This window comes from Macaca fascicularis, chromosome 1 (assembly GCF_037993035.2).
Source record: "Macaca fascicularis isolate 582-1 chromosome 1, T2T-MFA8v1.1".
NCBI classification, from domain to species: domain Eukaryota; kingdom Metazoa; phylum Chordata; class Mammalia; order Primates; family Cercopithecidae; genus Macaca; species Macaca fascicularis.
The window spans coordinates 102,775,213-102,801,119 of NC_088375.1; the positions used below are offsets into that span (position 1 = coordinate 102,775,213).

At 40.6% G+C, this 25,907-nt stretch overlaps 2 protein-coding genes across 6 annotated transcripts in view; both read left to right on the plus strand.

Moving 5' to 3' along the window:
- Positions 1-585: 585 nt before the first annotated feature.
- CD1B (CD1b molecule) lies at positions 586-6,417 on the plus strand. Of its 3 annotated transcripts, none has more exons than XM_045399683.2 (6): positions 586-753; positions 1,049-1,315; positions 1,862-2,140; positions 2,341-2,619; positions 2,979-3,072; positions 6,306-6,417. In XM_045399683.2, the coding sequence occupies exons 1-6, from the start codon at positions 693-695 to the stop codon at positions 6,346-6,348; spliced, it is 1,023 nt and encodes a 340-aa protein (XP_045255618.2). In that variant the 5' UTR covers positions 586-692; the 3' UTR covers positions 6,349-6,417. The 3 variants fall into 3 exon arrangements, with proteins under 3 accessions (XP_045255618.2, XP_005541398.3, XP_073896079.1); XM_005541341.5 differs by lacking the exon at positions 6,306-6,417 and adding an exon at positions 3,757-3,932; XM_074039978.1 differs by lacking the exons at positions 2,341-2,619; positions 6,306-6,417 and adding an exon at positions 3,757-3,932.
- LOC123566808 (T-cell surface glycoprotein CD1a-like) overlaps positions 4,921-25,907 on the plus strand; it is a 44,353-nt gene continuing 23,366 nt past the window's right edge. Inside the window, exons 1-7 of one of the 3 annotated variants that reach the window (XM_065544106.2) lie at positions 4,921-5,172; positions 6,306-6,436; positions 21,917-22,082; positions 22,757-23,035; positions 23,552-23,830; positions 24,186-24,276; positions 24,446-25,022. In XM_065544106.2, coding sequence (XP_065400178.1) covers positions 6,428-6,436; positions 21,917-22,082; positions 22,757-23,035; positions 23,552-23,830; positions 24,186-24,276; positions 24,446-24,455 — 834 coding nt within the window. In that variant the 5' untranslated portion in view covers positions 4,921-5,172; positions 6,306-6,427 and the 3' untranslated portion in view covers positions 24,456-25,022. Of the gene's footprint in view, positions 5,173-6,305; positions 6,437-21,287; positions 21,459-21,815; positions 22,083-22,756; positions 23,036-23,551; positions 23,831-24,185; positions 24,277-24,445; positions 25,023-25,907 lie in introns of those variants that run through there. The other 2 variants (XM_045399727.3, XM_045399730.2) reach the window with 2 other exon arrangements.

Consider the following 25,907-nt stretch of genomic DNA (forward strand, 5'->3'; position numbering starts at 1 on the left):
TTATATTTGATTCTGGCATTTTGGCTTGTAGTGCTATAGTACCGGCAATGTTTTAAATGCTTTACCTTTATGTAGGTGAATATCGGCACACACACATGCACACACACACACACAGACATAGACACACACACACGCACAGCCAGTTTAGAATGTGGAGTAAGGAACACCAGACAAAGAGGGCAATATAAGAAAGAGAAGACATTGAAAACATTGGGAAGAGGCAGTAACAGAGTGCCAGAGAAGATAAGGCAGCTAGGAGGGGGAAAGACTAAGTGAGGTGGATAAACCAAAAGCATCCTTCTGGGTTAAAGCGGACTAAAAGCTTAGCAATTGTTTAATATCATCATCCTATCCTATAGACGTGGGAATAAAGACTTAGGAAGGTGAAATGAAAATGCAAAATCATACGGGGGCTTTCCCAAGGAGGTATGAAGGAAGTTGAGGACAGGGAGAGCAGCTGGAAGTCAGGGGGTAAGACAAAGTCTAAAAGTCAGGGCTTGAGGGAAATAAGAGGTGAGGTAAGAGGCTCAGGGCTGTGGGAGGCACATTTTTCTCTGAAAAGCAATTTGGATGAGGAAGAGATTTGTCAGTTGAAAAGAGAAGAAGTCACTGCAGGGTACTGAGGAAAAGGTTTGCTGAAATTGGAGATCAAATACCAGCTCTGCCAGTAAGAAGTTGCATCTCCCGGTGAAATGCTGCTGCTGCCATTTCAGCTATTAGCTGTTCTCTTTCCCGGTGGTGACAGTGAACGAGGTGAGAGTCACTCTGGAAGCTCCCAACACTGATGCAGGGTTTGGATTTTAAAAAGCATGCAGCGCTTTCCTAGGTGCAATTGGACACTAAGGGTCTGGGTCTTTCTGTCTCCAGCCCTCTTCAACCATTCTGGTGTTTGGGACTACAGCGTGAAGCCCTAGGCAGTCAAATGTGTCAGACTTTCTGTGTTCTTTAGACTGTAGGTTCTTGTTTCCTAAATCATTTTCATTCCCATTCTTCTTAATTGTCTACTGCTCTCTTTATCGTCACCATCTTGCTTTTCCACTCTTCACAGCCTTCCAGGGGCCGACCTCCTTTCATGTCATCCAGACCTCATCCTTTACCAACAGTACCTGGGCACAAACTCAAGGCTCAGGCTGGTTGGATGATTTGCAGATTCACGGCTGGGATAGTGACTCAGGCACTGCCATACTCCTGAAGCCTTGGTCTAAAGGTAACTTTAGTGATAAGGAGTTTGCCGAGTTAGAGGAGATATTCCGAGTCTACATCTTTGGATTCGCTCAAGAAGTACAAGACTTTGCCGGTGATTTCCAGATACAATGTGAGTCCAGTCCACTGAACTGGGAAGATTCTCAAGGGCTCTCTTTTCTCTCTTTTTTGCAAGGCGTTGCTCTCTCTGATTCTTCTCCCTTCCTTTCTATTTTACTCAACTGCATGCACACGCTTTTCTAGAGTAGTCTCTCACTCCAGCTTCACACCTTCACACCTCATATTTTAGATTCTTGCTGCCTCTGCACTCTTCTCTTACCCTCAGACTAAGGCTGCTGGTTTGTCTTGTGTGAAACCTCTCCTCAAGGGCCCTTACTTCTCCTACCCCATGCCTGAGTGATCTAACGTGTGGCTTTCTCCCTTAATCCATCTTTTCAATCATCTCTTCCCTGCACCCTCCTTCTGCTGAGAACCTCCAGCTCACTCTTGTTTCTGAAAATGTCTAAATGTTATCATTAGTTTTTAGCTCATCATCATTTTACACCCAAGAACTTTATGCCCACCAAAATCTAAAATCCTAGGTTCTTTTCTCATGCCTTTTTTTCTTATTTGTGTTTAATAACCACAAATATTTGCTCTCTGTTTTCCTTCTACATAGACCCCTTTGAGATCCAGGGAATAGCAGGCTGTGAGCTACATTCTGGAGGTGCCATAGTAAGCTTCCTGAGGGGAGCTCTAAGAGGACTGGATTTCCTAAGTGTCAAGAATGCTTCATGTGTGCCTTCCCCAGAAGGTGGCAGCAAGGCACAGAAGGTCTGTGCACTAATCATGCAATATCAAGGTATCATGGAAACTGTGAGAATTCTCCTCTATGAAACCTGCCCCCGATATCTCTTGGGCGTCCTCAATGCAGGAAAAGCAGATCTGCAAAGACAAGGTTAGTCCTGCTGTTATTTCACTTCCCACTACCTCCTGTAAGATCAAGAGTAGGAAGATACCCAAGGATAGGAGCTTAATTAACAAGTTATTTGGTTCCCAAAGTGAATGGGGTCACTGTCCAAGCTTGTAGGTTTCTGAGTTCATAACCTCTGAACTTGAGTTATAACATGACACTTTTTCTTCCCCTTCCTGCCTTAGTGAAGCCTGAGGCCTGGCTGTCCAGTGGCCCCAGTCCTGGACCTGGCCGTCTGCAGCTTGTGTGCCATGTCTCAGGATTCTACCCAAAGCCTGTGTGGGTGATGTGGATGCAGGATGAGCAGGAGCAGCGGGGCACTCAGCTAGGGGACATCCTGCCCAATGCTAACTGGACATGGTATCTCCGAGCAACCCTGGATGTGGCAGCTGGGGAGGCAGCTGGCCTATCCTGTCGAGTGAAGCACAGCAGTTTAGAGGGCCAGGACATCGTCCTCTACTGGAGTAAGAAATAGCAGGGCCCCAGGCTGGAAATGCCAGGAAGTGATCTTCAGGCATAGAGGGAGGCACTGGGAAAGGATAGAGCTTGAGAAATGAAAGAGGCAGAGAGAAATTGATTGATTGATTTCCAGGACCCCAATCCCAACGGGAGTAAAAATAGATAATCCAAGTTATCAAAAAGGTAGGAATTAAGGACCTGTAAACTGGGTAGAGGAGATCAAAGGATAGACAGATGGTGGGCAGGAATATGAGAGAGGAAGTTGGAGATGACCGTACATTGGAAGTAGGTGGGCAAAGGAAGGCCAAGGAATTCTGTGTATAGGATCTGAAGTGACATCCTTTTGTCCTCTCTCATTTGCCAGGAAACCCCACCTCCACTGGCTCGATTGTTTTGGCAATAATGGTGCCTTCCTTGCTCCTCTTGCTATGCCTTGCATTGTGGTATATGAGGCGCCGGTGAGTTGTGGGTGTCGTGTGTGTGTGTGTGTGTGTGTGTGTGTGTGTGTGTGTGTGTGTTTAATATGTCTCTTCTGTTCACCCTTCCACTCTTTTTTACCATTTTATCTATTTAAAAATTGTTTATCCTCAATCCTTTCACCATATCCTTTCCCCAAACTCCCATCCCTTTTATGTGGACTTAAAAAAAAAAATTCTGTTAAAACACACATAAGATTTACCATCTGTACCATTTTTCAGTGTACAGTGGTGTTAAGTGTATTCACATTGTTGCACAAGCCATCTTCAAAACTCTCCTGTCTTGCAAGACTGAAACTCTATTCCTAGCATACTGCAAGGTCCCATTTCCCCTCTTCTCCAGGCCCTGGTTAGGACAGTTCTACTTTCTGTCTCTATGAATTCAACTACTCTAGGTAATATAAGTGGAATTATAAAGTATTTGTCTTTTTGTGACTTATTTCATTTAGCATAATATCCTCGTTGTAGCATGTGACAGGGTTTCCTTCCTTTTTTGAAACTGAGCAATATTCCAGCATATGTGTATAACACATTTTGTTCATCCATTCATCTATCTATGGACACTTGGGTTGCTTTCACTTTTAACTTTCATGAATAATATTACTATGAACATGGGTGTACAAATATCTCTTATGTGGAGCTCTTTTGTTCTTCTGTTTTTAACAGGTCATATCAGAATATCCCATGAGCCCTCATCATGTCTGCTCCCCCATTCGCAATAAGTACCAAGAAGCCCAAGTTATCCACCCAAAAGTCAACCTTACCATATTTCAAATGACTATCAAATTTGATGAAATCAGAGTTTTCATGTATTTTAAAATAAATTAAACATCAGCAAAAAAGTACTTAAAACTGTAAATTTATTATGAGACTGTATATGATTCACCCAGATTTTACACAAGTTAAAATGTTAGAAAGAATGTGTCTCAGAATAAATGAAATATAATACATATGACTTAATGGTGACTCCCTTTGGCTTCCTATTTTAAAACTTTTCTTTTTCTGCTTCTGGTTAAATATCATCTGTCAAAGTGAAGCAAATATAATTACACCAGGATCACCGTATTTGCAGAGATGCCAAGCCTTTTTGATGCAATTTCTTCTCTGTCTGCCTGGATGACTTTCTAGCCCTGAAGGCTCAGCTGAGATGTTTCTTCCTCAGGAAGCCTTTTCTAGTGCTGTAATAAAAGGAACTATGCAGAGATCCACTTTACACTGTACCCACAGCGTTGGAGTTATTTTTGTTTTTCCTCGCCTTCTATTTGTAAGTTCCTTGAGGACAGTGTTCCCTATTTGTAGAACTCTGGAAAGATCTCTCAGCTGCAAATTCATTTTCTCGGTAAAAACAATCTGAGTTGCTGTAACTGCCAAGTTAAGTGTTTTCTTTCAGAGTCATCTACTTTCTTTCTTTTTTTCTCTTTATTAGATATTGTAGATCCTCCTCTTCTTACTAAAATTGTTTCCACTTAGCCAAAAAATATTATGCTTGCTTTATTTCTGTTCCAAACTCCTTTGGAGAAAACTTCCTTTGGCTTACTACAGCTATAGTCTAGCTTTAAAGGGTCATAGTGAGAGATGAAGCCAGCTAGACTTCCTGGGTTGAGTGGGGACTTGGAGAACTTTCCCATGCACCAATCAGCACTCTGTAAAATGGGCCAATCAGCGCTCTGTAAAATGGACCAATCAGTGCTCTGTAAAATGGACCAATCAGCAAGATTCTAAAAGTAACCAATTGCAGGGAGGATTGAGAAAAGGGCATTCTGATAGGACAGAAGGACATAAGCGGGGACAAATAAGGAAATAAAAGTTGGCCACCCCAGCCAGCAGGACAACCCACTTTGGTCCCCTTCCAGGCTGTGGAAGCCTTGTTCTTTTGCTCTTCACAATAAATCTTGCTACTGCTCACTCTTTGGGTCTCTGCCATCTTTTAAGAGCTGTAACACTCATCACGAAGGTCGGAAGGTCCCTGGCTCCATTCTTGAAGTCAGGGAGACCACGAACCCACCAGAAGGAACCAACTCCAGACACAACAGAAATGGTATTCTACTCATTTTTCCAGTGAGAATGAGTGAGAGAGGCAAGGTGAGTGAGGAGTAATGGTTTAGATAGACTACAATATATTCAAGGAAAAAAGAGCACTGTTTCTTCCCACAGAGTCTTTGATATCTGTGTTGTATCAATTTAGTTGTACCTTTGATTTGCATTTACCTTTATTCATTTTTTGTTTATTCCATAGTTTTCTAAAACAACCCATTTTAAAACATCTAAATTCATTTTTATTAAAACAATGAAGACCAGGGGCAATTTGAGTATGTATTTTCTGTAGAACTTAGAAAGATAGGTCAGGGCAAACCGAAGTTTTGGAGAAGCCCGGAATACTAGAAGCAATTTTCCCACCTAGAAATTTTAGGACAATGTGGCATTTGGAACTTGAGAAGTGTAGGAAATGGGTGAAAACACAGCTGTCTCCTCTACTAAGACAGCTGGTTGCTTCTCCAGAATGCATTCAACTTGACCCCATCTTGTAGCATAGCCATGCTTTTGTTGTATGCTTGACTGCACCTTAAGTACAGTCTTGGGCCCTAGTTAGTCTGTGGTTCTTGGAATATAAACTATGAACTATCTGCAGCAATAGCACTTGGCACCTTGTTAGAAAAAGCAATATTTAGCCTTCCTACCTCCCTGACCTGCTGAATCAGAAAATCTGAGAATGAGAGCCAGTGATCTGTTTTAAAGACTTCCAGTGATTCTGATGCACACTCAAGTTTAAGAACCCTTGGTCTAATCGTTTCTCTTACTGTTGACTATTGACTATTTTAGCCACTATTGACCACTATTCCACTATTGACATTTTGGCCCATTTAATTCTTTGCTGTGGAAGGCTCTTCGGTGCACTGTAGGATGTTTAGCAGCATCTGCTCACTGGATGCCAATAGTATCTCGTCAGCTATGACAACCAAACATATCTTCAGACATTGCCAAATATCTCCTAGGCGGCAAAATTGACACCAGATGAGAACCAAGATCTAAGATAATACTCAGAATGGTATGCCCCTGCTTAACCAGAATAATTGGTTCATAGTTTATATGTGACCCGATTGGCCAAATCCAACTGAAGCCTTGGGTTAATGTTTGTTGGTTGAGGAAAGAGGAATTCTGTCTGGATGGTGTAATGTGTGCAAAGCCTAAAATTGCTGTAAAATTTTATTCCATAGAAAAACCTGGCCTAGAATTGAAGCTCACAAACAAAAAAGATAAAGGAGCAAATGAGATAACAGGGCCAAAGCCCAGATCAGACTATATCTGGAAACTAAACTACCTCTGGACAATTTAGTATATGAACCTAGTAAGTCTCATTTTTTCCTTTTAAGCCAATAGAGATTGAATTTTCAGTTGGGCTGAAAATGCTGACATTACTGTGATCTCTGATGTCTTAAACCAGCTTTTTCATATTTTTCTTATTTTTTCTCTGTTTTCTTTACTCTTATTTTTTTTCTTTCCAAATTACCAGCCCTCAACAGTGGTTTGTTTTTGTTGTTGTTTTGTGTGTGGGGTGGGGGGATTGTTGTTGTTTTGTTTTGTTTGGACGTGAGATTTTCCTCTAAGGGTCCTTACCTTGGTAAATCTTAATTTACTCGTGATTTTAACTATGACCTCTGAATGAACGACTTTCGGAAGTAGATCTTCCGCCTCAAATTATAAGGCCTTCTTGACTGTTTTTATTTATTAGAGAGTGTGTGCGTGTGTATGTGTTTGTGATATTTTGGCCAAAATATTAAAATACAGTCATTACCCCTTATCGACAGCAGACGCGTTCCAATACCCCCAGTGATGCCTAAAGCCTGCAGATAGTGCCAAACCTAATTGCCATCAGTTGGAACACATTTCTGTTTATGTTTTCCACCCGCAAATTTAATGCCTTAATTATCTTAACTAAGCACTTATCATGCATGCACTCTGTCATAGCTTTTGCAGTGTGAGGTGTAACAGCAAAATTAGCACAAATTTCTTTTTTCTTCTTCACAATTTCATGGATAGAAAATTCATTCTTACTGAAGATTTTAGCAACCTCAGCATACAATTTTTTTCTTTGCTTATTTTTCACCTTTTCACTAAAGGGAAGCACTTGACAGCTTCTCTTTCACATATCAAAATTGCTAGCATCACTGCTTCTGTACTTTGGAGCCATTAATAAGTAAAATAAGAGTTACTTGAACTGTGCTTGTAGTAACTCTACAAGCACTGTGATACTACAGCAGTCAATCTGATAACCAAACCAGCTACTAAGTGACTTAAAACCATGAGGTAAAGAATGACTTCTTTTCAACTTTTTAATTAATAATTTTATAGGAGCCAAGCGTGATGGCTCACGCCTATAATCCCAGCACTTTAGGAGGCTGAGGCAAGTGGATCACCTGAGGTCAGGAGTTTGAGACTAGCCTGACCAACATGGTGAAACCCTGTCTCTACTAAAAATACAAAAATTAGCTGGGCATGGTGGTGAGTGGCTGTAGTCCCGGCTACTTGGGAGGCTGAGGCAGGAGAATCACTTGAACCCAGGAGGTGGAGGTTGCAGTGAGCCGAGATTGTGCCACCGCACTCCAGCCTAGGTGACAGAGCAAGACCCTGCCTCCAAAAATAATAATAATAACGATAATAGTAATAATAATAATAATTTTATAAATGCAAAGATAAAGCAGTATAAAAATCACCCTTTGCTCATTAGACAGTTTTGAAAAAATTATCAACTTGTGATTAAAATAAATTTCAGATATTGTATCATTTCCTCCTTAACTATTTCAACATGTCTTTCTGTAACACATAGACTTTTTTAACATATAGCCAAAATTACATTATGACATCCCCAAATAAAAGATTTCTTAATATCATTAAATATATAGTTGGTCAGCAAATTTTTTCCAACTGTCTCATGAATTGTTTTTTACAGTTTATTCTTTAAATTGGAATAAAAATAAGATTCATGCATCAAAATTAGTTGATATGTTTCATAAATCTTTTTTAATCTGTAGGTTTCTTCTCTCATTTTTATCCTAGAATTTTTTTTTAAGAAATTTCATCATTCTTGTAAAATCATCCACAGTCTGGATTTTGCTGATGACATAGCTATAATGTCATTTAACATGCTCCTTTGTTCTCTTTATTTACTATATATAAATAGATTTGTGATGTGATCAGATTCAGGTTTTATTATACTATGTATATCTCATAAGAGGCATATAATGCTTGATGGTCTTCATTCATTACTAGATTAATAGGTCTCAACTCTTACACATTTTACACATGTAGAAGTTATTGAGGGTGCCACAATAGTGTGAGTGTACTTAATAACACAGAATTGTACACTTAAAAATGGCAAAGATGGTAAATCTTATGTATGTGTATTTTACCACAATAAAAAAAGATTGAGATCACCAGAAAAACTTTTCTTTGTGTGATGGAGAGTGTGTGTGTGTGTGTGTGTATATAAAATGTATGTCCAGACAGATAGCTAGATATATCTTAGAAGTAAAAACTAATAAACTAATAATTAAAATATGTATAAACTTCTCTACAATTAAACATGGATTACATATCAACAAAAATTATATCTTTACTTTTAAAAGTTTTTCAAAAATGTAGTGAGAAGCGTGGTTTTACAGCTGCATCTATTTATTTATTTAGTATTTTGGCAATTCTCTTTAATGTCTGGCTTAATAAGAAAACAGCTACATTTTCATATCTGCTTTGGCATCCAATCTGATGCAATATCATATTCCATGTAGTCTCTGGAGAACAACATGCAATCATGAGAAGAACAGAATTAAAAATTTAACCTGTTAGTATTGTTAAGATTTATTGTGAACTATGAACCCACAGAAAAGGAGTCAGGGACCTCAAGGTGCCGTGGGTCACATCTTGTGAACGAATGGCCTAGGGGTGAAAGAAAAATATGTTAAACATTCTTCACTTATTAGTTAGAATATTCCTAAAGAGACACTACCCTCAGTAACTATTTTATTACCTTGAGGGAATCAAAGAATAAATTATTTATTCTTTCTATTTATTTGCCAGTTCTCAAGAGGATGAATGCTTTATATGGCATTCTCCACAAGCGATCAATATTTTTTTGCATAATTGTATACTCATGAATTTCAGCGTATTTAAAATGCTTGGATCTCTCTTAGTAGTTGTTTTATTGAAGCTCAAATTGTCCTATCTGTGACAATGAGACTCTTTTCAAGTCAGTTCTTCCTGAACTCCATCAATACACCTCTGTCATCAAGACTCTATTGCTTTCTGATGTGGCAAAGTTGCTCAAGGTTCTTGCCGAAATTTCTTGCCCTCCACTGGAAATTAGGAAGGATCTCTGGTCCTTGTTAGTGGAAAACATGTGATATGGAAATTACTGGGTTAATCCTGGTGTCTAGGCCTTCTAAGGGGGAAAACCTAAAAAAAAAATTAGACTGGGAGTTTTTTTAAGGATAAATATCATCACAAGCTCAGATTTATACTTTCACTTCAAATTCAAAACTACATGTTTAACTCATCAGTCTCACTTATACTTCTCTTTTCTCCCACACGGAAAATCTTGGTTTCCAATGAATCAATGTAATTATGTATTCACCTAATCCCTCTATATACGTTACAGTCAGAATAGAAATACAAACACTATGTCAGAAAGATGGTGGAATAGGTGGTAACCCACTCATATCCCCCCACTCCAAGAATTGTCTACTCATCCACAGACAAAAGTCTCTCTGAGGAAGCCTCAGGAAACAGGAAGGAATCTGTGAAAATTCAATGGAACCTAAGCCCTAGGTAGGCAGCTTTGGGTTTGCAGACCAGCACCTGGATAGCAGATCCACCAATGCTACTCCAGGTTTCAAACTTGGAACATCCCCATTAACCAAAGGCTTGGCTACATCCCAATTTTGTCTTGAGTCTTGAACCAAATACATCTGCCAATGTGTCTAGGAGGAATCACGTACACTAGTGCCTTGGCAGAAAAGCTCTTCTGCCCATTACATTTTTGGCAGTGAATCTGAAACTTACCCTGTAATTTGGCTCCAGACCCACTCAGCTGTGATCTTAGTTTGTTACTGTTCACACAAGGATACCTAGAGAAAGACTTACCCTTATCTCATAGCCAGGAAATTACCCATTTTTCTGAACCTCCTTGATGGGAACACCAACCTTTGTCCCAAAATAGATCCTGAAGGGACCCAGTCTCAGCTCCAGCTCCTCTCACTGCAGTTGGGAAATTCTCTTGCACATACATGTGACAACTGGAGATTGTGTGCCCACCTGAGCTACCAGGGAGAGTTGCCAGCATCCATCCCACAATGGATCCTGAGGATGCACAGTCTTAGCTCCAGCTCCTCCCATTGTAGTCAGGGAATTCCTCTGCCCATGCAGCAAACTGCTGGGAAGTGCACGCATCTGGAAATGATGTAAGACTGAGGTAAGTCTGTCAGCCACCCTCCCACAGCAGATCCTGAGCAGGGACAGTCTCAGAACTATCACCTTTTAATTCAATTGGGGAATTGTCCTAAATGTGCAGGGATCTACCAGGAAATGTGCACCTATCTGAGCCAATGAGACAGGCTTCTGGACTTAGGTCCCTGGTCAGCTTCCTCACACAGCTTGGGTACCCTCCTTGCATCTTCCTCATGTCCTTCTACATAAGGGCTCCATGCCAACCTGACAGCCCTCATGAGACAGTGAACCTGGGCTTAGCTTCCCTCTACTGCTGAAATGGCTGCTGCAGTCATGGACTCTGACATTAGGTTTGCTTAAATTCTGGACAGTCCCAGTGAAGAAAAACAGGCACAAACAAAGCCAGACTGTGAAGACTAAAATAAATACCTTTATTCAAAGCAAATATATCAATGTACATCCACAAGCATCATGAACAACCAGGGAATTATGACCTCACCAAGCAGACATAACAAGATGCCAGTGACAAGCCCTAAAGTGATGGAGAAGTATTATCTCCCAAGGAATTCAGAATAGCTTGTTAAGGAGGCTTAGTGAATTTCAGTAAAACACAGAGAAAAACAATTCAGAAATTTATCAGAGAAGTTTAACAGGGAGTAAAATAATGAAAAATCTAACAAATCCTAGAGCTAAAAGATGCAATACAGAGCATTAACAGCAGAATTAATCAAGCAGAAGAAAAAAAATCAGTGAAATAAAAGATAGACTATTTGAAATATTGCCAAAGGAGAACAAAGAATAAAAGAAAAAAAGAAACAAGTGAAGTTCATGGAGTCTATGGGATGGTATTGAAAGAGCAAGTACTTGGGTCATTGGAGTTCAAGAGGGTGCAGAAAAAGACAAAGAGATAGAAGGCTTATTCACAGAAATCATAATAGAAAATTTTACAATCCTGGAAAAAGATGTAAATGCTGTAGAGGAAGATCAAACGCCATCAATCAGATTGAACACAAATGGAACTACCTCAAGACATACCCTTTGACTCTCAGAAACAGAGCATTCTAAAAACAGTAATAGAAAAGAAGCAAATAACATGTAAGGGAATGTTGATATGCCTGGCAACAGACTTTTCAGCAGAAACCTTGCAGGCAATGTATTCAGAATGCTGAAAGAAAAAGATTGCCAACCAAGAATAAAGTAACTGGCAAATATATCCTTCATAAATGAAGGAGAGATAAAGACTTTTCCAGACAAACAAAAGCCAACTAAATGCAACACCACCTGATCTGTCTTACAAGAAATAACAAAGGAAGTTCTTCAACTTGAAAGAAACAAATGCTAATGTGTGACAAGAAAATATCAAAAGGTATAGAACTCACGGATAAAAGTAAGTATATAGGCCAGGCATTGTGGCTCATGGCTGTAATCCCAGCACTTCAGAAAGCTGAGGCAGGTGGATTGACTAAACTCAGGGATTTGAGACCAGCCTGGGCAACATGGCAAAACCCCATCTTACGGAAAAAAAAAAATAGTCAGCCATGGTGGCTTGTGCCTGTAGTCCTAGCTATTCAAGAAGCTGAAATAGGATAATTCCTTGAGCCTAGGAGACAGAGGTTGCAGCGAGCCAAGACTCAGTCATTGCACTCCAGCCTGAGTGACAGAGTAAGACCCTGCCTTTGAATAAATAAGTAAATGTAGGGATACAGATAAATTTGGGATATCTAATATTGTAATTATGGTATGTAAACCACTTATAACTTTAGTATGAAGACTAAAATGCAAAGCTCTTAAAATGATAACTAAAATAATTTACTAAAAGATAAACCATATAAAAGATGTAAATTGGTACATGAAAAATCAAAATACATGAGAAGAAAGGAGTTAGAGTGTACAATATTATTGTTTCCTTTCTTGTTTTTTTTTATTTTTAGGTATTTTATTTTATTTTATTTTATTTTATTTTGTATTATTATACTTTAAGTTCTAGGGTACATGTGCATAACCTGCAGGTCTGTTTCATATGTATACTTGTGCCATGTCGGTGTGCTCCACCCATCAACTCATCAGCACCCATCAACTCGTCATTTACATCAGGTATAACTCCCAATACAATCCCTCCCCCCTCCCCCTCCCCGTGATAGGCTTCGATGTGTGATGTTCCCCTTCCCGAGCCCAAGTGATCTCATTGTTCAGTTCCCACCTATGAGTGAGAATATGCGGTGTTTGGTTTTCTGTTCTTGTGATAGTTTGTTGAGAATGATGGTTTCCAGCTGCATCCATGTCCCTACAAAGGACACAAACTCATCCTTTTTTATGGCTGCATAGTTTTCCATGGTGTATATGTGCCACATTTTCTTAATCTAGTCTGTCACTGATGGACATTTGGGTTGATTCCAAGTCTTTGCTATTGTGAATAGTGCCGCAATAAACTTACGTGTGCATGTGTCTTTATAGCAGCATGATTTATAATCCTTTGGGTATATACCCAGTAATGGGATGGCTGGGTCATATGGTACTTCTAGTTCTAGATCCTTGAGGAATCGCCATACTATTTTCCATAATGGTTGAACTAGTTTACAATCCCACCAACCAACAGTGTAAAAGTACTCCTATTTCTCCACATCCTCTCCAGCACTTGCTGTTTCCTGACTTTTTAATGATTACCATTCTAACTGGTGTGAGATGGTATCTCATTGTGGTTTTGATTTGCATTTCTCTGATGGCCAGTGATGATGAGCATTTTTCATGTGTCTGTTGGCTGTATGCATTTCTTCTTTTGAGAAATGTCTGTTCATATCCTTTGCCCACTTTTTGATGGGGTTGCTTGTTTTTTTCTTGTAAATTTGTTTGAGTTCTTTGAGGACTCTGGATATTAGCCCTTTGTGAGATAAGTAGATAGCAAGATTGCAAAAATTTTCTCCTATTCTGTAAGTTGCCTGTTCACTCTGAGGGTAGTTTCTTTTGCTGTGCAGAAGCTCTTTAGTTTAATTAGATCCCATTTGTCAATTTTGGCTTTTGTTGCCATTGCTTTTGGTGTTTTAGACATGAAGTCCTTGCCCAGGCCTATGTCCTGAATGGTATTCCCTAGGTTTTCTTCTAGGGTTTTTATGGTATTAGGTCTAACATTTAAGTCTCTAATCCATCTTGAATTAATTTTCGTATAAGGAGTAAGGAAAGGATCCAGTTTCAGCTTTCTACTTATGGCTAGCCAATTTTCCCAGCACCATTTATTAAATAGGGAATCCTTTCCCCATTTCTTGTTTTTGTCAGGTTTGTCAAAGATCAGATGGCTGTAGATGTGTGGTATTATTTCTGGGACTCTGTTCTGTTCCATTGGTCTATATCTCTGTTTTGGTACCAGTACCATGCTGTTTTGGTTACTGTAGCCTTGTAGTATAGTTTGAAGTCAGGTAGCATGATGACTCCAGCTTTGTTCTTTTGACTTAGGATTGTCTTGGAGATGTGGGCTCTTTTTTGGTTCCATATGAACTTTAAAGCAGTTTTTTCCAATTCTGTGAAGAAACTCATTGGTAGCTTGATGGGGATGGCATTGAATCTATAAAGTACCTTGGGCAGTATGGCCATTTTCACCATATTGATTCTTCCTATCCATGAGCATGGAATGTTCTTCCATTTGTTTGTGTCCTCTTTTATTTCACTGAGCAGTGGTTTGTAGTTCTCCTTGAAGAGGTCCTTTATATCCCTTGTAAGTCAGATTCCTAGGTATTTTATTCTCTTTGAAGCTATTGTGAATGGAAGTTCATTCATGATTTGACTGTCTGTTTGTCTGTTACTGGTGTATAAGAATGCTTGTGATTTTTGCACATTAATTTTGTATCCTGAGACTTTGCTGAAGTTTCTTATCAGCTTAAGGAGATTTTGGGCTGACATGATGGGGTTTTCTAAATAAACAATCATGTCATCTGCAAACAGGGACAATTTGACTTCTTTTCCTAACTGAATACCTTTTATTTCTTTTTCTTGCCTGATTGCCCTAGCCAGAACTTCCAACACTATGTTGAATAGGAGAGGTGAGAGAGGGCATCCCTGTCCTGTGCCAGTTTTCAAAGACAATGCTTCCAGTTTTTGCCCATTCAGTATGATATTGGATGTGGGTCTGTCATCAGTAGCTCTTTTTATTTTGAGATATGTTCCATCAATACCGAATTTATTGAGAGTTTTTAACATGAAGGGCTGTTGAATTTTTTCAAGGCCTTTTCTGTATCTATTGAGATAATCATGTGGTTTTTGTCTTTGGTTCTGTTTATATGCTGGATTATGTTTATTGATTTGCATATGTTGAACCAGCCTTGCAACTCAGGGATGAAGCCCACTTGATCATGGTGGATAAGCTTGTTGATGTGCTGCTGGATTTGGTTTGCCAGTATTGAGGATTTTTGCATCAATGTTCATCAGGGATATTGGTCTAAAATTCTCTTTTTTTGTTATATCTCTGTCAGGCTTTGGTATCAGGATGATATTGGCCTCGTAAAATGAGTTTGGGAGGAGTCCCTCTTTTTCTATTGATTGGAAAAGTTTCAGAAGAAATGGTACCAACTCCTCCTTGTAACTCTCGTAGAATTCGGCTGTGAAGCTCTCTGGTCCTGGACTTTTTTTGGTTGGTAGGCTATTAATTATTGCCTCAATTCAGAGACTGCTATTGGTCTAATCAGGGATTCAACTTCTTCCTGGTTTAGTCTTGGGAGAGTGGAAGTGTCCAGGAAATTATCCATTTCTTCAGGTTTTCTAGTTTTTTTGCATAGAGGTGTTTATCGTATTCTCTGATGGTAGTTTGTATTTCTGTGGGGATGGTGGTGATATCCCCTCTATCAATTTTTATTGCATCTACTTGATTCTTCTCTGTTTTCTTCTTTATTAGTCTTGCTAGTGATCTATCAATTTTGTTGATCTTTTCAAAAGACCAGCTCCCGGATTCATTGATTTTTTTGGAGGGATTTTTGTGTCTCTATCTCCTTCAGTTCTGCTCTGATCTTAGTTACTTTTTGCCTTTTGCTAGTTTTTGAATGTGTTTGCTCTTGCTTTTCTAGTTCTTTTAATTGTGATGTTAGAGTGTCAATTTTAGATCTTTCCAGCTTTCTCTTGTGGGCATTTAGTGCTATAAATTTCCCTCTACACACTGCTTTAAACGTGTCCCAGAGATTCTGGTATGTTGTACCTTTGTTCTCATTGGTTTCATAGAACATCTTTATTTCTGCCTTCAGTTCGTTATGTACCCAGTAGTCATTCAGGAGCAGGTTGTTCAGTTTCCATGTAGTTGAGTGGTTTTGATTTTCTTAGTCCTGAGTTCTAGTTTGATTGCACTGTGGTCTGAGAAACAGTTTGTTATAATTTCTGTTCTTTTACGTTTTGTGAGGAGTGCTTTACTTCTAACTATGTGGTCAATTTTGGAATAAGTGTGGTGTGGTGCTGAGAAGAATGTATATTCTGTTGATTTGGGATGGAGAGTTCTGTAGATGTCTATTAGGTCCTCTTGGTGCAGAGTTGAGTTCAATTCCTGGATATCCTTGTTGACTTTCTGCCTCATTGATCTATCTAATGTTGACAGTGGGGTGTTAAAGTCTCCCATTATTATTGTATGGGAGTCTAAGTCTCTTTGTAAGTCTCTAATGACTTGCTTTATGAAGCTGGGTGCTCCTGTATTGGGTGCATATATATTTAGGATAGTTACCTCTTTTTGATGAATTGATCGCTTTACCACTATGCAGTGGCCTTCTTTGTCTCTTTTGATCTTTGATGGTTTAAAGTCTGTTTTATCAGAGACTAGGATTGCAACCCCTGCTTTTTTTTTGTTTTCCATTTGCTTCGTAGATCTTTCTCCATCCCTTTATTTTGTGACTATGTGTGTCTCTGCATGTGAGATCAGTCTCCTGAATACAGCAAACTGGTGGTCTTGAACCTTTATCCAATTTGCCAGTCTGTGTCTTTTAGTTGGACTATTTAGTCCATTTACATTTAAGGTTAATATTGTTATGTGTGAACTTGATCCTGTCATTATGATATTAGGTGGTAATTTTGCTCGCTAGTTGATGCAGTTTCTTCCTAGCATCAATGGACTTTACATTTTGACATGTTTTTGCAATGTCTGGTACCTGTTGTTCCTTTCCATGTTTAGTACTTCCTTCAGGATCTCTTGTAGGGCAGGCCTGGTGGTGACAAAATCTCTAAGCATTTCCTTGTCTGTAAAGGATTTTATTTCTCCTTCACTTATGAAACTTAGTTTGGCTGGATATGAAATTCTGGGTTTAAAATTCTTTTCTTTAAGAATGTTGAATATTGTCCCCCACTCTCTTCTGGCTTGTAGAGTTTCTGCCGAGAGATCCACTGTTAGTCTGATGGCCTTTCCTTTGTGGGTAACCCGACCTTTCTCTCTGGCTGCCCTTAAGATTTTTTCCTTCATTTCAACTTTGGTGAATCTGACAATTACATGTCTTGGAGTTGCTCTTCTCGAGGAGTATCTTTGTGGCGTTCTCTGTATTTCCTGAATTTGAATGTTGGCCTGCCTTACTAGGTTAGGGAAGTTCTCCTGGATGATATCCTGCAGAGGGTTTTCCAAGTTGGTTTCATTTTCCCCATCAGTTTCAGGCACCCCAATCAGACGTAGATTTGGTCTTTCCGCATAATCCCATATTTCTTGGAGGCTTTGTTCATTTCTTTTTACTCTTTTTCTCTACACCTCTTTTCTCACTTCATTTCATTCATCTGATCTTCAATCACTGATACTCTGTCTTCCAGATGATCGAGTGGGTTACTGAAGCTTGTGCATTTGTCATGTAGTTGTCGTGTTATGGTTTTCATCTCTATCAGTTCTTTTAAGGACTGCTCTACTTTGGTTATTCTAGTTAGTCATTTGTCAAGTCTTTTTTCAAGGTTTTTAGTTTCTTTGCGCTGGTTACATAGTTCCTCCTTTAGCTCTGAGAAGTTTAATCGACTGAAGCCTTCTTCTCTCGACTCGTCAGAGTCATTCTCCGTCCAGCTTTGTTCTGTTGCTGGCGATAAGCTGCGTTCCTTTGGAGTGGGAGATACGCTCTGATTTTTTCAATTTCCAGCTTTTCTGCACTGCTTTTTCCCTATCTTTGTGGTTTTATCTGCCGTTGGTCCTTGTTGATGGTGATGTACTGATGAGGTTTTGTTCTGGGTGTCCTTTCTGTTTGTTAGTTTTCCTTCCAACAGTCAAGACCCTCAGCTGTAGGTCTGTTGGAGTTTGCTTGAGGTCCACTCCAGACCCTGTTTGCCTGGGTATCAGCAGCAGAGGCTGCAGAAGATAGAATATTGCTGAACAGCGAGTGTTGCTGTCTGATTCTTGCTCTGGAAGCTTCGTCTCAGGGGTGTACCCCACTGTGTGAGGTGTGAGGTGTTGGTCTGCACCTAGTGGGGGATGTCTCCCAATTAGGCTACTCAGGGGTCAGGGACTTACTTGAGCAGGCAGTCTGTCCATTCTCAGATCTTAACCTCCATACTGGGAGATCCACTGCTCTCTTCAAAGCTGCCGTATGGGGGCATTTAACTCTGCCGAGGTTTCTGCTGCTTTTTGTTTAGCTATGACCTGTCTGAGAGGAGGAGTCTACAGAGACAGCCCGGCCTCCTTGAGCTGTGGTGGGCTCCACCCAATTCGAGCTTCCTGGTGGCTTTGTTTACCTACTTAAGCCTCAGCAATGGTGGGCGCCCCTCCCCCATCCTCGCTGCTGCCTTGCAGTTAGATCTCAGACTGCTGTGCTAGCAATGAGGGAGGCTCCCTGTGTATGGGACCCTCTGGGCCAGGTGTGGGATATAATCTCCTGGTGTGCCATTTGCTAAGACCCTTGGTAAAGCGCAGTATTGGGGTGGGAGTTACCCGATGTTCCAGGTGTTGTGTGTCTCAATTTCCTTTGGCTAGGAAAAGGAATTCCCTTCTCCCTTGCACCTCCCAGGCAAGGCAATGCCTCGCCCTGCTTCAGCTCTCGCTGGTAGGGCTGCACCTGCTGACCAGCGCCACCTGTCCGACATGACCCAGTGAGATGAACCTGGCACCTCATTTGAAAATACAGAAATCACCCATCTTCTGTGCCACTCACACCGGGAGCTGGAGACTGGAGCTGTTCCTATTTGGCCATCTTGGGCCAAATCTTGCTCTGTTGCCCAGGCTGGAGTGCAGTGGCATGATCTCAGCTCACTGCAACCTCTGCCTCCTGGATTCAAGTAGCTGAGACTACAGGTGTGCACCACCACACCTGCCTAATTTTTTGTAATATTAGTACAGACGGGGTTTCACCATGTTGACCAGGTTGGTCTCAAACTCCTGAACTTGTGATCTGCCTGCCTTGGCCTCCCAAAGTGCTGGGATTACAGGTGTGGCCCATCACTACTGGCCAGGCTTTTGTTTTTTTTTTTCTTTCTTGCAATAGAGGAGACAGGTCTAGTTGGGACTTACTACCTTTCCCATGCAGTAGCTGTTCTCATTCCTCAGGCCCGCATCATGAGAGAGGATTTATGTGGTCTACATCTCTGATCCTAATCTTTCAGAAGACCCTAGTGAGGTTTACAAAAAAGGGCTTAGAGACTGATGTGAAATTCCCTGTTTCTATGATTCTCAGAGCTTCTATATACTCATGCTAGCCTTTACTAATTTGTTTACAATTTTAGCTGAATTTTTCTTCTTATTGGCTTGTACAGTGTCTGGCATCTGTCCCAAGTAAACAAGGGTTTGCATTCCTTCTGTCCTTGGAGGAGTCTGTCTTTCTTTATGTTTTGGGTTAACTGGTTGCCCTGATATTTCAGTTCTTTGATAAATTCAAGTTGTGATTTTGATGGTCCAGCTTCAAAAAATTGTAAATATGAAAATGAAGCTCTTTACAGCTTTTTGCATGCTAATCTTAACTTTAAAAAATTATCTGTAATCCCAGCACTTTGGGAGGCTGAGGCAGGTGGATCACCTGAGGTCAGGAGTTCAAGACCAAGATGGTGAGACCCCATCTCTATTAATAATATCAAAGTTAGCCAGGCATGGTGGCACACATCTGTAATCCCAGCTTCTTGGGAGGCTGAGGCAGGACAATTGCTTGAACCTGGGAGGCAGACATTGCAGTGAGCTGAGATCACGCCACTGCACTCCAGCCTGGGTGACAGAGTGAGACTCTGTCTCAAAACAAAACAAAACAAAAAACAAACAAACAAACAAAAATCATTTGCAGGCCATGCCTGGTGGCTCGTACCAATAATCCCAGCACTTTCGGAGGCTGACACAGGAGGATTGCTTGAGGAGTTTGAGGTTATAGTGAGCTATGATCATTCCACTGCACTCCAGCCTGAATAACAGAGTGAAACCCTATCTCGAGAAAAAAAAATTTTTCCCCTAAATTAGCTTCAGATAATTTTTTTGAAAACCAAACAATATAGTAAATAGCCCAAACACATTTATATGGATGATACCTACAAAGCATAAACATATATTTAGAACTCCTTGAACAATAACAAGCAGCATAAAAGAATGTAAATCTGTCCAGCAAAGACTCATTTATGAAAAAACAACCCTGAAACATCCAAGTAGGACTAATAAAAAGGGATCCTGGGATACAGACTTTGGAATATTCCATTAACTTCACTGCTCTCAAGTGCTGGGATTACATGACTAGTTTCTTATAAGTAATAGGAAATTTATAGCAGGATCCTTTATGTAAACCTCATGGCAGTAACTTGTACTTCTATCCTTAATAAAAGTGTATGAGATTCTCATCTCACTATGTAGGGTTACAAGTAACATTTATGATTCCTTTAAAAAGTTTCATGTAGAATATCTCCTCCATAATTAAAAAATGGATGTATTGGCTGAATTCATTCATTCATTTGACAAATATTCACTAAGCACCTACCACTTGCGAGGTACTGTGTTAGGTGGGGATACAGTGTGATAACGGCATGGAACTAATATCCAAGTCAACCATTGAAGTCAAAATTCTGGGCTGGCAAACTTTAGTTAGGAGTCCCCATTTTAGAAAATATTATTTCAAGCAGGCCTCCTTTTTATCCAGAGAGTGTATACAGTATAATAAAACTCAGCACACCAAGATTTATAGTTCTTGTGTTTTTCTCCCTAAGTAGAGTAAAATCTCCTTCAATAAAGTGATTGTGTTGTCAACCACTGCATATTCTTAAGTACCAAGATGCTTGACTCCAGGCAGGTGCTAAGAGAGTCTGTTGGGTGAGTGAATGTATATCAATGAAAATCAAACAGAGGAAATTTTCTTTATATATTTTAGTGTTCTTGTTTTTTTTGGGTGTGTGTGATGGTTACTGGCTCTTCTCTAAGAATAATGGAGAAAAGGTGTTAGTTTATACTGTCACACAGGGCAGTCATAGGAGACTCTGACAAAGCAAATCAATCAATGTTAAATCAGAAATGAGAACGTAGTAAGGGGGTGAAGAGACGGGAAGAAAATACATGGGAAAATATTGAAAAGGACAGAGTGATCAAAAACAGCAGGGACATGGGAACATTGGGTGGCACTCTGGGAGCCATTTAGTTTTATGCTCTTATTGTATGATTGAGGAAAAAAAGATCCTTAGTGGTTAAGTGGCTTTTCAATACCACGACAGACTTGTTCCATAGCAGTTGAATTAGGGGAAGGTGAGTAAGTAGGAAGTTGGTGACAAGGAGAGAAGTTGGAAACTAGAGAGGAGAGTCAGAACCAGAGGGAAATGAGAGACTGAATAGGCGTCTCAGGGTTTTTGGAGTGAATTTTCTTTGTTGCAGTCATGGGAGGTTTGTCTGTTGGTTGCAGAAAGAAGTCAGAATAGAGATATCGTGGGGGTAGGTTTGTTTGGAACAGAAATCAAAGACCATTTTTTCTGAGAGAAGGAAATAACATCTGCAAATGACATGCTGTTTTTGCTACTTCCATTGCTAGCTGTTCTCCCAGGTGGTGACAATGCAGACGGTAAGAACTCTGACAACTGCCCAGTTGGGTAGATGAAGGTCTGTGTGTGTGTGTGTGTTTGTGTGTGTGCACATGTGTGTATGTGTGTGTGTGTATGTGTGTATGTGTGTGTGCTTTCCCTAGCATATACCTGGAAAGTGAGAGTGCCAGGATGTTTCCATTCTGATTGTCCATGACTCCAAGTCCCCGAGCTCTTACAAAGGTGGTTGATAAGTCATGGGGCTCTGTGGCAAGCAAACGTCTGCTAAGACCATGATGGATCCCCTTTTCTCCAGATTCTGAGTTCCCCCACTCTGGCCTCTCTCCATTCTCTTTCTCAATTTCTTTCTCCCCATTCTATTTGTTCTTTTGCCACAGGGCTCAAGGAGCCTGTCTCCTTCCATGTCATCCAGATCACATCCTTTTCTAACCATTCCTGGAAACGAAATCTGATCTCAGGTTGTCTGGGTGATTTGCAGACCCACACCTTGGGCAGAAATTCCAGCACCATCATTTTCCTGTGGCCCTGGTCCAGGGGAAACTTCGGCAACGAGGAGTGGAAGGAACTGGAAATGTTATTTCATATACGCTGCGATCGGTTCCTTGAGGAAATGCATAGATACTCTCGTGAATTACAGATTGAGTGTGAGTTCAGTTTCCTCCATGGGGAGTAGGGAGGCGGGAGACAGGGGATGTCTCAATGTTTCTTATTCCTGTAGGAAACAGCCTGACTCTCTTCTTTATCTTATTCTATTCTTTCCATCATAAAACTGCAATTGCATACTTTTGGGCAAGGGCTATTATCCAGACCCTAACTCTTCAAACACTTCTGCTACTTATGAACTCCTCTCTTATTGACTACAGGGTTATGCATTATTACCTTTTCTTACAGGTATCCTATGGCCACCCTTTTTCCTGCCCTACAACCAGATACCTTCAGCTTTCTCACTTTCTCATTCATTCTCTTCAGCAGTCTCTCTATATATACTCAATTGTAACCCATTGCATTCCATTCAACTTAAGTTGTTGTAATCCCAGTTCTCTTACACCAAGTCCTTCCTCACCCACAGCATTCACATCACTTTCTTTGACCAATCTGCCCTCTTCCATACGTTACTAATCTTTTCCTCCACCTACAGCTTCCACCAATTTCTCTTTCTCTGAATCCCTGCCCAAACCAAATTTTATTCCATTATGTCAAACCCTGCAAACTTCCGCCTTCTGCTTCTGCAATCTTTGGTTCTACTCCTACAATCTTTTCTTCTACTCATTTCATTTTATCTTTTTTTCTCCCTCTTTCCCGTATTTCATAACCCCAGATCCTTTTGAGATACAGTGGACAGGAGGCTGTGAACTGCACTCTGGAAAGTTCTCAGGAAGCTTCCATAGGTTGGCTTATCAAGGATCAGATTTCGTGAGCTTCCAGAACAATTCATGGTTGCCATCTCCAGTGGCTGGGAATATGGCCAAGCGTCTCTGCAAAGTGCTCAATCAGAATCAGCATGAAAATGACATAATACACAGTCTCCTCAGTGACACCTGCCCACGTTTCATCTTGGGTCTTCTTGATGCAGGAAAGGCACATCTCCAGAGGCAAGGTCAGTCCTGCACCCTCCCTCCAAGAACTTTTGATTTGAAAATCATACCCTTCCACCACCCCCTTCCAATTTGGAATAAGGAAGAGCCACCCAGAAGTGGGAAAGGCTGGGTGCAGTGGCTCACATCTCTAATCCCAGTGCTTTGGGAAGCTGAGGCTGGAGGACTGCTTAAGGGCAGGAGTCCCAGACCAGCCTGAGCAACATAGTGAGACCCCTGTCTCTAAAAAATAAAAATAAGTTATCCAGTCATGGTAGCACACACCTGTAGTCCCAGTTACTTAAGAGGCTGAGGCAGGAGGATTGCTTGAGCCCAAGAGTTTGAGGTTACAGTGTGCTATGATTATAATTATGCCACTGCACTGCAGCATAGTGACAGAGTGAGACCCTGTCTCAAAAAAAAAAAAAAAAAAGAAAAAAAGAGAGAAATGGGAACGATGTGTCTATCTAAACTTCTAAACTACTGTGGAGATATGAAACTCCAAGTCTGTATTTGAATATCTTTTCTGTCCTTTGCAGTGAAGCCCGAGGCCTGGCTGTCCCGTGGCCTCAGTCCTGGCCCTGGCCGTCTGCAGCTTCTGTGCCATGTCTCAGGATTCTACCCAAAACCTGTGTGGGTGATGTGGATGCGGGGTGAGCAGGAGCAGCAGGGCACTCAGCGAGGGGACATCCTGCCCAATGCTGACGGGACATGGTATCTCCGAGCAACCCAGGAGGTGGCCGCTGGGGAGGCAGCTGACCTGTCCTGTCGGGTGAAGCACAGCAGTCTAGAGGGCCAGGACATCATCCTCTACTGGGGTGAGAAAGAGCTGGGGCCCAGGCTGGAAAGGCCAAGAGGTGGTCTTCAGACATAGAGGGAGGGCAAGCTGAAAATTTTAGGATTTTAGGGATTATAGCCCCAACATGAATAAAAATAGGTAAGCTAAGAAATGGAAGTGTTGAAAATGAGGGCACTGTAGATGCAGGAGGATGCTGAGGATAAGATGAAGAATCCATCTCTGAGCAGGGATGAGAGAAAAACAAAAAAAGAAAAGAGATTGGTAAGTTGGATACTCAAATGAAAAAAAGAAGCCAAGGGAATGCAGTGAAACAGGGAGTGGTGAGGTAAAATGGGGTGGATTATAACATCCTTGGTGTCTCCCCAAATTCACAGAACATCACAGTTCCATGGGCTTGATCATCTTGGCGGTGATAGTGCCTTTGTTTCTTCTGATAGGTCTTGTGCTTTGGTTCAGGAAACGCTTGTGAGTTCTTGGCATGTGTCTTTCCTACTCTTATTTCCTACCCCACTTGTCTTCCCATGGTTTTTGTTTCTCTCTCCTCAGTTCTTCTCTCCCCAGTCCCCTTCCCTCTTACTCCTCAATTCTTAGCTCCACTTTATTCAGAGTGACTTCTATCTCTGTTTTCATCCAGTTTCCGTTAAGACACACCATGATCCTCCTTGTCACCCTTCTCCTTTTGGGGTGAGAGACCAGCAGTTCAACAGCTCAGGATACACCTGAACACATCATGGTGATGACGTCCTCTCAACTCTCCTTGTAAAACTTTTGTCAGTTTTGCTTGTTTCTGATTAAAGATCATTTGTCAATATAAGCTCAATTTAGTTTTGCAGGATTTGTTGTTCTGACCTGGGTTCTGGGACTTTAAAATTCAAATTTTATCTCCAAATGCAATGGGATCCTAGCAATATTCACATGTTCAACTATTAATGGATCATCAGGCTTGTTATAGATGTCCTTATTCCCGAGGGCCTTCCCTGACTCACAGGTGGGAAACGGACTCTTCCTGGTCTGAACTCCCACCACATTTCAGCCATACTTTGCTAACTGTACTCCTCACTTCCTCTCCTTCGTTGCAGCTATTTAGGTCCCCCTTTTCCTTCTAATTTTTCTACTCCTTCAGTGCAAAGTATGTGTGTTTTTAATATATGCATACCTGGTAAAGGATCTTGCTTTCATGAAACATGTTCTCAATAAAACTCTGTGTTGAATTTATGCCAAATTTGTAGTCTTTTCTTATTCTTTTCCTTCCTGGTGCTTTTGAAGTACTTGAGACATTTGATACTCTTCTGGTTAAAAGCCTTCTTGGTTGGAGGAAATTTTACACATTCCTAGTTCTATAGTTTGTTCTCTGAGCTCCAGAGGAGAAACACAATTTTGTCTCTTACTACTCCTATCATTCAACTATGGAGAGTTATTTGAGTTAAATTAGTGTTGCAGGTATGCAAGGCAGGATGTATATCTTTACTATTCAGCGGTTCAGGGACAAGCAGCAGAGTTCTCACATTGGAGCTTGTTAGAAAGGTAGAATTTGGGCCTCACCTTAGATTTACTGAATTATAATTTGTATTTTGGAAAATCAGCAGGATACTCACAAGTCCACTAAAATTTGTGAGGCACTGATGCTAGTGATGCCTGAGATGTAGTACAAGTGTGTCACTGAAGAGAAAATGATCAAAAAAGGGAACAAGAGTGTTGCTCCTCAAGATTGAAGTGAGATCAAGGCAAGTAATATCGTACTGCACATTCTTGTTATTCACGACAGTTATATTCTCTGCAGTTGCTGGAAACACTGGATTCGTGAGCACTTAGCCGTTGTTCCCAGGGAAATACAGGTGTTAGGTTCTTGTGAGCTTTTTCACAACATTTTTGTTAGCTGATGAATACATAAGCTTGTTTTATGTGTGTTTCTGTTTAAAAACATCTTATTTTATATATGTATATATTTATAATTAATTCATTATATGCAGTATTTCCATATAATAAACACTATCTAAGAAGTGTTTAGTGTATTCCTTACCTTGGTTAACATGATCATAAATTTCTTTGGTTTTCAGCCTCACAACACTGCTGTCCACTATACTTAAAAAAAATGG